This window comes from Ipomoea triloba, chromosome 11, assembly GCF_003576645.1.
Source record: "Ipomoea triloba cultivar NCNSP0323 chromosome 11, ASM357664v1".
Taxonomy (NCBI): domain Eukaryota; kingdom Viridiplantae; phylum Streptophyta; class Magnoliopsida; order Solanales; family Convolvulaceae; genus Ipomoea; species Ipomoea triloba.
Genome location: NC_044926.1, coordinates 8,735,491 through 8,746,866, shown reverse-complemented (window position 1 = coordinate 8,746,866; position 11,376 = coordinate 8,735,491). Strand labels below are relative to the sequence as shown.

General features: G+C 35.4%; 1 protein-coding gene across 1 annotated transcript in view; it reads left to right on the top strand.

Annotated features, from left to right (window-relative positions):
• The window catches only part of LOC115997439 (stromal processing peptidase, chloroplastic), a 12,896-nt gene extending 4,283 nt beyond the window's left edge, over positions 1-8,613 (top strand). The window contains exons 6-25 of the mRNA XM_031236991.1: positions 67-174; positions 276-464; positions 578-889; positions 1,021-1,122; positions 1,506-1,640; positions 1,848-2,072; positions 2,422-2,625; positions 2,839-3,009; positions 3,399-3,548; positions 3,757-3,894; positions 4,256-4,483; positions 4,595-4,744; positions 4,897-5,023; positions 5,188-5,320; positions 5,559-5,679; positions 5,762-5,842; positions 6,131-6,232; positions 6,369-6,519; positions 7,004-7,136; positions 8,086-8,613. Of these exons, the coding sequence (XP_031092851.1) occupies positions 67-174; positions 276-464; positions 578-889; positions 1,021-1,122; positions 1,506-1,640; positions 1,848-2,072; positions 2,422-2,625; positions 2,839-3,009; positions 3,399-3,548; positions 3,757-3,894; positions 4,256-4,483; positions 4,595-4,744; positions 4,897-5,023; positions 5,188-5,320; positions 5,559-5,679; positions 5,762-5,842; positions 6,131-6,232; positions 6,369-6,519; positions 7,004-7,095 (2,919 nt within the window). The 3' untranslated portion in view covers positions 7,096-7,136; positions 8,086-8,613. The remainder of the gene's footprint in view (positions 1-66; positions 175-275; positions 465-577; positions 890-1,020; positions 1,123-1,505; positions 1,641-1,847; positions 2,073-2,421; positions 2,626-2,838; positions 3,010-3,398; positions 3,549-3,756; positions 3,895-4,255; positions 4,484-4,594; positions 4,745-4,896; positions 5,024-5,187; positions 5,321-5,558; positions 5,680-5,761; positions 5,843-6,130; positions 6,233-6,368; positions 6,520-7,003; positions 7,137-8,085) is intronic.
• Positions 8,614-11,376: the final 2,763 nt, after the last annotated feature.

Sequence of the window (11,376 nt, the reverse complement as noted above, 5' to 3'; positions counted from 1 at the left end):
TTTTTTTTTTTTTGTTTGTTTGTTTGTTTTTGTTTTTGTTTTTTTTTTTTTCTTCTTAATTTGTAGATAGCTTTCCACCCTAAATTTCTTGCTTCACGAGTTGAGAAAGAAAGACGAGCAATATTATCAGAGCTGCAAATGATGAATACAATTGAGTATCGTGTTGATTGCCAGGTATTTTATCAGAGGATATTTTCACAGCCTACTTTCTGCTCCTTTGTCAAATCATTGAATAATTTTAATCTATTTCTTATTATTGCTTTTTTAAACTGCAGTTGTTACAACACTTGCATTCGGAGAACAAGCTGAGTGAAAGGTTCCCAATTGGATTGGAAGAGCAGATTAAGAAATGGGATGCTGATAAAATCAGAAAATTCCATGAGCGTTGGTATTTTCCTGCAAATGCCACATTGTACATTGTGGGAGATATAGATAACATTCCCAAGACAGTTGACCATATTGAAGTACGTATTGTTCTTCACACATGCATGCAGATTAGGAATTTGTTCACCTCATACATCTCATGCTTTTACCATATAATTGTTTACTTAGTAGTTACACCGCAAGTATTCTGCAGGCTGTTTTTGGGCAGACTGGTGGGCAGAGTAACATGGAAAATGGGGCAGGTGCTGCACCTACACCAAGTGCATTTGGTGCAATGGCAAGTTTCCTTGTCCCGAAATTGTCAGTAGGTTTGGCTGGAAATACATCTCATGAAAGGTCCTCTGTCTCCATTGAGCAATCTAAACCTTTTAGGAAGGAGAGACATGCTGTTCGGCCTCCTGTACAACATAATTGGTGCCTTCCCGGTAGCAATGAATATGTAAAGCCTCCACAGATATTTCAGCATGAATTGCTTCAGAATTTCTCTATCAATATGTTCTGTAAGGTACAAAACAGGCATGGTAATTTGCTTATTTGTTTAGTCTTTTAAATTAAAGAATCTATATAGATACAAATATTTATTTATGCACAAAAGAAGCATGAGTTGTCTAAACTGTTGCACTTTCTTCCTTCCAGATTCCAGTGAACAAGGTCCGAACATATGCTGATCTGCGGAATGTGTTGATGAAGAGAATATTTCTTTCTGCTTTGCATTTTCGCATTAACACAAGATACAAGGTGCAGTGGATTTATTTGAAAAGTTTTGCTCTTGATTTGCTGTTATTAAGATCTAATATTGCAATTATTGCACTGAAGCAAACTTGTTTTCATTGGGTCATATTGAATAATGTTGAAATTACTATCTTGTTAAATATCATATGACTTCTAACAAGTTCAAGTGACCTAATTTGATAACAAGAAAGACAATCCACTATTTGTTGTGCTACTTGTTGAAGGGCGTCCTTTTGTTTTTTCCCTTAATCATAATTTTTGTTAAAGAAGTATTATTTTAAAGAGTTAATATATCTTTGGTTTAGAGAGAATCTGGTTCTGGTTTGTACTTTTAATCTTACTGGATATGTGCTTGTCTTTGTCTTCTGCTAATTGGAGGAACTTTTCAGAGTTCAAATCCCCCATTCACATCAGTAGAACTGGATCATAGTGATTCTGGAAGGGAAGGATGCACTGTGACCACTCTTACAGTGACTTCTGAACCCAAAAATTGGCGGAGTGCAATTAAAGTTGCTGTGCAGGAGGTTTGTTCTATTCTTTTAGTTTGGTACTAGCATTTTCTTGAAAATCAGACCAATGCACCTGTTTGGTCAACAGTATTTTTTTTTCTATTTTATTTTAAGTATTTTAAAATGAAGACGTATCTTTCTTTATAATGCTTAAATTGTTTGTCAGTATTGTAAAACTTGCCTCCATTTGTTCTGCTATTCACTTCATTTTTCTGCAACAAGGTCCGGAGGCTCAAAGAATTTGGTGTCACAAAAGGTGAATTAGCTCGCTATTTGGAAGCACTAATTAAAGATAGTGAACAGTTAGCGGCTATGATTGATAATGTTTCATCTGTGGATAATCTGGATTTCATTATGGAGAGTGATGCACTTGGCCATACTGTGATGGATCAAAGGCAAGGCCATGAGAGTCTACTTGAGATAGCTGGAACAGTTACTCTTGAGGAGGTAATTTTAATTTGTAGGACAATCAACTATACAATTGTTGTAATTTTATATTATCTAAATTAAATTAATGTTTAGTATTTAATTGTATGATTTTTTAGTTAAAAAGCCACTAACATACATATAATAGTTAATGTTTTTCTCAATGAAAAATTAGAGGCAGAAACTGTTTTTGTTACTTTGGGCACAAGGGTCGTTTTTTTTTTGTTACTTTAGTACTTTAGTGGTCTCATAATGAATAGGGACCATTTTCACCACTTTGTGTGTGTGTGTGTGTAGGCTGGTTTTACTTTGTGAAGATATTGTTATTGATGTTTTCAAAGAAATCTTCATCCTTGAACATTTGTCTCAGGTTAATTCTGCTGGTGCAAAGGTATTGGAATTCATATCTGATTTTGGAAAACCATCTGCACCCCCTCCTGCTGCAATTGTTGCTTGTGTCCCAAAGAAGGTGCACATTGATGGAGCAGGAGAAATGGAATTCGAGATAACAGCAGATGAGATAACAGCTGCAATTGAAGACGGTATGAAGGAACACATAGACCCAGAACCAGAGGTGCCTATTCTTAAGAGCTTTTTTCTTGTAATATACATGCAATGTGATATGTGCGTGTGTGCACGCAGCATATATACACATGCACTTGTGCCCTACTGCAAGGGTGGTAGAGACTAGGGAAGGGGGGAGGATTTGAAAATAAACCCCAAATAAATGGATTCTTTTATTTGCACTTGCTTTATTGACTTCTATTTTATTTCTGGACTTGTGTAGCTTGAGGTACCAAAGGAATTGATTGCCTCAACACAGCTGCAAGAACTTAGGTTGAATTCAAAACCATCATTTGTAACCATCAGTCCAGATGTAAATGATACAAAACTGTATGACAAGGAAACAGGTATCGTTCAGCGGCGCCTTTCAAATGGAATTCCTGTAAATTACAAGGTGTGTTTTCTTTGAATTTATTTTTGTTTCCTGCTCAACACTGCTATGTAACTTTTTCTGTTCTGGTATCAATGAGAACTTATATTTGGTTTCACTATTTCATTGTTACCATAGGGGATTGTTTCCAGAGCTCATCTAAAGTAATTTCAAACAATGTTCAGTTTATGGAATATTAGTTGAATGCCATTCAATTATGTGGATGTGGATGAATTGTTAGGCAATAGTTAAAAAAGTTTGCACATTGCATCTTAACATTTGTATATGGTTGTCTTGGCTGTTAGCTGCAATTTCTTATGGAAGCTCTCAAATCTCAATTATCTACTGTTTGAATATCGCTGCAGTATGGACTGTATCATTTTTTAATAAAAGAATTGCATTTTGGTTGATAGATATCCAAAAATGAAGCGAATTGTGGAGTTATGCGGCTCATCGTTGGTGGTGGCCGTGCAGCTGAAACTCCCGATGAAAAGGGAGCTGTTATTGTGGGTGTGCGGACTCTAAGTGAGGGTGGTCGTGTTGGAAACTTCTCACGAGAACAGGTGATGGTGAAATTATTTCTTTTTTCCTTGCCTTTGTATTTATGGCCTGCTATTTTCTGTTTGATGGGAGTGTCTTTCTGTGGGGTTGGGGAATTTATGAGTAGAGCAAGTGTCTTAATATCATTGCATTCTTGTGTTATTTATGCCCTTGTGAACTGCACTTGAATTTCCTCAATGCATATTTTCCTGATGTTTAATATCTCTCCAGGTGGAACTTTTCTGTGTAAATCACCTGATAAATTGTTCACTGGAGTCAACAGAAGAATTTATCTGCATGGAGTTCCGATTCACTTTGAGAGATGATGGGATGCGTGCTGCCTTCCAGTTACTTCATATGGTACTTGAGGTAATTGCACCGGAGTCTTTTCTAGAACTCTGAGGCACGAGTATAACACATCATTAATATGCATAGGCGATTATGTTGTTTGATCATCCTCCCTTTCTAGCATACATCACATCCTGCCCCTTGAGTCAATTTTGGGTTTAATAGGAGTTGCAAAAGGCTATTCAGTTAACCTTATACCAATCCTTCATGTTGTGAATCTGTTCCATCTTATGCTTGTACAAATAAAAGATGTCATTATTTCACTTCCCATAGTTGGATTTTTGTGGGCTATAACTGCTAGTGCTGGTGCTTTTATCTGCCATGAGGCCACATTTTTATATTATAGTCACATCCTAATCATTTTCAAATTAATTATTTGCAGCATAGCGTTTGGCTAGATGATGCATTTGATAGAGCACGGCAGTTATATTTGTCATATTATCGGTCTATTCCAAAAAGTCTAGAACGTGCAACTGCACATAAGCTCATGCTAGCTATGTTGAATGGAGATGAGCGCTTTGTTGAGCCAACACCACATTCATTACAAAACTTGACTTTGGAAAGTGTAAAAGATGCTGTGATGAATCAGTTTGTCTGCGACAATATGGAGGTTTGTTGTTTTTGTATGTTCTTGAAGAAAAGTGAAAGCTATTGGATGCTTTATTGTGAAGATCCATATGGCAGTGATTCTCGTCTTGATGTTGCTAAATTTATTCATTAGGTGTCTATCGTTGGGGACTTCTCAGAGGAGGATATTGAGTCATGTATCCTTGACTATTTGGGAACAGTTAGAGCGACAAGAGGTTTCGAGAGAGCACAGAAATACAACCCAATCATATTTAGACCATCTCCTGATTTGCAGCATCAACAAGTGAGAAAACATTTCTTTGGATGGGATGGTGTTGCTCCTGTTCTTTTAGCTTTCTAAGTGTCCCTTGGTTGTATAATTTGATGTATTGCGCATTAAATGATTCCTTTGTGCATTAAATATTTCTTCAGACATATTGACTTATTGCTTTTCAGGTATTCTTGAAGGACACAGATGAGAGAGCCTGTGCTTATATTGCAGGTCCTGCCCCAAACCGTTGGGGATTTACTTTTGAGGGGAAGGATCTTTTTGAGTATGTTAGTAATGCTTCCACTTACAATGGTGAGTTCTATAGTTTTTAACCCTTTTTCTAAGTGGGCATCTAGGCTACCAAATTAGCACTCAGAGAAGGACTACCTGTTGTGTCTTTATTCGTTTAGGTTTTTTGACCAAGTGTTAGAGCCTGTAGATGAAAGGTTTTACAATGGTAATAAATTGTTTTTCAGGTGAGCAACTAAAATCTGGGGAACAATCCAACAAACTGGAGAATGTGGAAAATGGCCTCCAAGGAAGATTTCACACTCATCCATTGTTCTTTGCCATCACTATGGGTTTATTGGCTGAAGTAATAAACTCCAGGTAATCTTCTTTCCATGGTTGGAATAATTAGATCAATTTGGGCTTTCTTATTTCGAGTTTATGTTTGTGTGTGGGTATTGTGTTATGCACTGCTTAGCTTGCCAGTAAGCATAACATATTGTACCATGGCTATTCAGAAGATGCCTGCAGTAAAAAGTTCAACTTACATTCCCAAACATTTTCTTGTATTCCTCTGCACTGGAAGCAACTACCTGAATTTTCCATGCTCTTCATGCAGGCTTTTTACAACAGTCAGGGATTCTCTTGGATTAACATATGATGTTTCATTTGAACTAAACCTGTTTGATAGCCTGAAGCTTGGGTGGTATGTGATTTCAGTGACATCAACCCCCAGTAAGGTGTGAACTTAACATTTATTTTATCATAGATTGCTTTGCCCATTTATTTTCTAACTTGTTTAGGATGGTGATGTACATACAGGTCCATAAAGCTGTTGACGCTTGCAAAAATGTCCTAAGAGGTTTGCATAGCAACAGGATTACACCGAGGGAGCTGGATCGGGTTAGTTTCCTCACAAAATTTTCTCTAGAATTTAGGGTGTGCTTCTTAGCCAAGGTTGCTTCTTCTTTTGGTATTTTTGGAGATAAATTTGTGAAGCTGTTAGGATTTTCATCACATTTTAAGCAGTCAAATGCAGAGAATAATCGTATTTAATTTGCTTCTTGTAGTAGGATATACTTTTTACTCTTTAACTAGCTCAATGCTTCTTAATATATGATTTTATATTTAAAAAGAAAAAAATTATTGTGACTGGCATTTCTTAAAGTTATGATTCTTTTTTCCCTGTAGGCAAGGCGAACATTGCTCATGAGACATGAAGCTGAGATAAAATCAAATGCTTATTGGCTTGGGTTGTTAGCTCATTTGCAAGCTGCATCAGTTCCCAGGAAGGTGAAGTAACACATCTTTGTTTCTACTTCTATTTTTTTTGTGTAATGGGAGAAATTAGGTAATTACATGTTATCACCTGAATAGTGAACTTGTTGCTTTACTTCAGGTTTTTAATACTTTTTCCTTCTCTTCTCAGGACATCTCATGTATTAAAGAGCTGACTTCACTATATGAAGCTGCCACTATTGAAGACGTATATGTTGCCTATGAACAGTTGAAGATAGATGAAAATTCCTTGTTCTCTTGCATTGGAATTGCTGGGGTAAATGCTGGAGAAGACATATCAGGTAAACTGGTTTGATGATGTACTCCACCATAACTAAAAGTCTACCCTACTATATAGGGAAGACATTTATTACTCCATACACTACACACTATCCTTGACAGCTATGATTCTATAATATGTATTTAAATTGCTTAAAGTCTCCCTCATTCTGTCTGCCATTCGCAGGATAGTAAATCTATTTAGTTTGGGAAATATGTTGATGCTTTCTAATTTTAATCCTAAAAAGAGGGGAAATAAAAGAAAAAGGAAGACTTGTTTTTGAGAAGCATAATGTCATAGGAATTAGGGGGTGATTTTCTCATTTTTACTTTTATTTTGTAAACTTGGTCTGAGTAATTTATTTGGGTCCATGGTAACTATTTATTACTCATCATGATTGCAATACACTTTTACTCATTTAATCATCTAAAACTTGAATGATTTTAATATCTGCTATTAATCTTCTCCATTGTGTTGACTTCTATTTTGACTTTTGGATTTTATAGTACCTATAGAAGAGGAAGATTCAATCGATGGCCTTCCTAATGTTATTCCCATGGGACGTGGTTCATCTACAATGACACGGCCAACAACTTGAGGGGTGGTAGAAATTCTCTGAAAGACTTAAGATTGTATGAGGTATGTTTCTTTTGGTCATATCTTATACCAGTGTAATTATATTCCTTGGTACTAAAATAAATGGAGGATGTTTTAGGATAAAGGTCTTCCTGTATATAGGCAAAATGATCGAAACACTAATCCATTTGGTTTGTGAAAAAGAATTGAGGGGGAGTTGAATTTAAATTCCATGGTAAAGAAATTACTTGGAATATTGATTTCATTTTGGTTGGTTGGTGGGAAATAAGTTGTTGGAATAATTAGTATAAAGACTCAAATGCCCCTACATAATAAAGATATGTGGGGTAATATAAGAATTCCAAGTTGTATCTTTTCTCCGAAAAAGTATGGAAAATACCCTAAAATACCTAAGGAGACTAAGGAATTCATTTTCCCCAAATTTGAGAAATTCATTTTCCTTGGAATAAATTCTCCCATCAACCAAACAAGATAAACTATGTTTTTCAAATTTGAGGAATAAATTCTCCCAAGAAATTATTTTCATGTAAACACTAAATACTTTCTAATGCAAGCCACCTATTCTTTTCCAGTTAATGCTTCTAAAACTCCATTCCCTAATGGCTATACCTATACTGTTTCTCCCAGATCACTGCATTTGTGGCTGGTTAACTTGGCCTTTTTGTGCAATGAACTAACTTCAATTGTCTTGTTTTTGAAATCTCTATGCACTCTAATGCGATTAAAATTACATGTCAAACCTTTAGTTACAACTAACAAAAGGTTGTAATGTTTAAAAGTTGAGATTGAGGTGTTCTGTTTAATAACACTCTAGGCATTTATATTGACTAGCATGGATTACTATAATTGATGTCTCGAATAGGCAGTGTGGTAACATATCATTATCTTTCTAGATTACTACTTGGCACTGATATATATGATCTCAAATTGTGAAATATGTAATGAGACTTAATTAGAGGTTTTATATATTAATCCAGTGACCTATATATAGGCCAGTTGTCAGTGCTTTTGCTGGGTAGAAGCTGTATGTCCACTGGCAGAATGTGTTGTATATGCCCTTGACAGGGTTGTGCAGTCATTTCCAAAATTCCAACCATAGACCACGAAAAAGGAGAAGGTGCAGGACACAGCAAGCTGCCACTCACTACGGTATACAGATTAAGTCTTGGATTGTTGGTGCTGCTGACTCGACGCTAGGGCTTCATGAGATTTACTAGGTCCCCATAGCATTGAATGGACAGAAGTATAGTCATTATAGGTGCAACTAACTTTAGTGAAACTACAATTTCATATGTACCCAAGTAATGTTCTTTACTCACTTCAATAGGATTATATATACGGTGTACTAATTTTTTCATCATGAAGCCAATATAAATTCAGTAGTACAGCAGCCAAATTGTATCTTCTATGGATGCATAATTCTTTCCTGGCTTTTTCTTGTGTTAAAGTTGTATTATGCACTTTCTGTTGGTGAATTGCTGTGTGTATACGAAATGTTGAAAGAATCTTTGATATGTCATATCTTTAATTTTTTTGATGCATCAGCCAGGGAAGATGATGGTGATGATGGTTGAACACTTAAACTCTTCTTAATGTAGGTGATAAGATTTTGTACGATAGCTTTGCATCATGAAAACATTTTTTTTATATACTTCGATTGTGTGGATTCTTCAATATTGCTTGGTGACGCATATTTTTGTTTGGTGATTATTCAAAAGCCCCTTTTAATTTTTATGAGGTTTATTCCTCATCCTGTGACCGTAGCCGGCAAAGGATCACAGGGGTAAACCAGCCTAGATTACCCATAGCTGACCAGCTCAAACCCAGAGGTTTGAGATTCGAACCTACGACTTCTCAGTTGTAGGTGGATCTCTCTTACCACCTGGGCTGGGGTCACCCCCAAAGAATTAATCCACTATTTATCTTGCAAGGATTCGAACCTAGGTCATCCAACATATTACATAAATACCAAACCACCGAACCACCTCATTGTTTGACCAGTTGGGAGAGATTCAGCATTCACGGAAGCCAGTGCGGGTGCAGAAAGGATAGCATGGCTTCAAAAGTTGCCAATAACTTTGGCTGTGGTTATCGTGACTTATCATATATAAAGCAATTGGAGTATGAGTCTCATTTTGGGTGCTTTTAGTAATTAGTGCTCCTTGTCATGCTTGCATTTGTATGTATTATTGCATGCGTGGGTGTACACGCAACCAATCTCTTGTGCTTCCAACCCATCAAAAAGCCCCAGTCTTGATTTTCGGAACCAATTTGATAATTGATTAATATGGGCTCTTTTCAACCAATAATCTCTTGAAGCGTCACAAAAATAAAAAGAAAAAGATTCGCGCCTACTATTTTTTTGCTTTGATCCTTTCCTAGGTCTACTCATCAGCAATGTTTGCGCGCCAAACATGCCACATTTCAGCTGTGTTAGAGCAAGTTCAATAGTTGTAGAGAAACTCTCATTGGAGTTGTTCATAGGTTCAAACCAAAAGTAATTTTTATAAGATTATGCTATAATTTCTTGTAAGGCTACTTATCCTTAATTGTTTGAAAATTGAAATGTTATATTCAGTAGCTATTTCTCATTTTATATTTTTAAAAAATGAACATAACTTATTATGGAGAATGTATACAATATGTATGTTAATTTAAAAATTATTAGAGAATTAATTCTTAATCATTAGTTTACATTTAAATAATACAAATTCACAACATTTCATTTTGGATTGTCCTAAAATTAACTAAACCAGTATACAAGACATAACAAGTGAGGGAAATGGACATTTCACCCCCCCCCCCCCCCCCAAAAGTATATATAATTTTATTAAAAGGAGAAGAAAACGGAAGGAGGGAGGAAGAAGCTTGTGTGACGGGGGTGGTGGTGGGAGGCGGAGGCCTGGCTACGGAGGAGGGAGGTGGTGGTGACCGGCTGCGGTGGTGCGGTTGTTAATAACAACAATGTTAGGTTTTTTACTAAAATCTTGTTTACTCTCTGATATAAAATTATCTATAAATTTAGAAAAGAAAAAATAATTATTTGTTTTAAATTAATAGACCCCACTAAAAGCAAATACATTGTGATTTGATGACATTATTGTTCCTTTTCATAAGGAAGGTGTCAAGTTCGAGTCGCATCTTAATCGGCATAATTTGTTAAGCAGATAATATAGTTAGGTTAGGGTGTACTAAAAAATAAATAAATACCACTATGAATTGAAAAATAATAATCTACGTAATAATTAAGCACAAAAAATGAATGCTAAAGAGTGGAATCCAATGCTGACTGCCCTCCATAAAGGGTTCAAAGTTGAAATAATGGCAATAACATATAGCACTATAATTGTGCACGTGCCTTTATTCCAAGGTATCTTTTTTGGTTTCTTTAGTTGTTGCCAAAAGATTGGAAGTTCCCAGGTCTGAAATACACTCATTAATCAATACTACAAAATTATATTAGTGCTCCTTCTCATGCTCCCATTTCAGTTATTGTTTCAGATTCCCACTGTAGCCTTTTTATTTTTTAAAATTTCTTTTTTTTTTCTTGAACTTTTATTTAGTAAATAGAGAAAGTGCAAACCTTAATTTAATAGACAAATAAAACACTAGTATATTATTTTCACTATATTATATTTTGAAAGTGAGTTTTCATTTCTATAATTTCATCAATTGCAAGATGACATGGCTAGATGTTACGTCATTTAAAAAAAAAAATATGTGGCTTGCAAACATTGCAATACTGACAAAGGCCGTCAAAGTCACAATAGTGGGTCTACTTTTTCCCTTTTTATTTGTTACTTATTTGTTTATTATTATTATTATTTTGTTATTGTTGTTGGGTTGGAATTACATGGATGTAAATAAAATAGTGACTGAATTGAAAATATGATGATATGGCGTAGTGTCTATTTTTGAAAGTAAGAAAATATTGTAGGGATAAACTTAGCTTTAGAATTCCATAAATGTATATCAAATAGTAGTGAAATGCAATTTTAATGATATAACATTATGACATTAGGATCTTTTTTTAAAAAGTGAAAGGCTACTGCAAGACGCCGTACGTACATGATGTTCAATCTAGTATGATCCTAAACTATAGGGACCAAAAAAAAAAAAAGTAATGTGATGGTATAGTAGTTTGGTTGAGTATGGGTTTTAATTCATATGGTTGAGTGTGGGAGGTAGATGCATTCATGGCTTCATCCCAACAAACCAACTAAACCTACCATTCTCTTCAAACATGGTAGTTACCCCTTCTTAAAAAGTTAAATATAATATA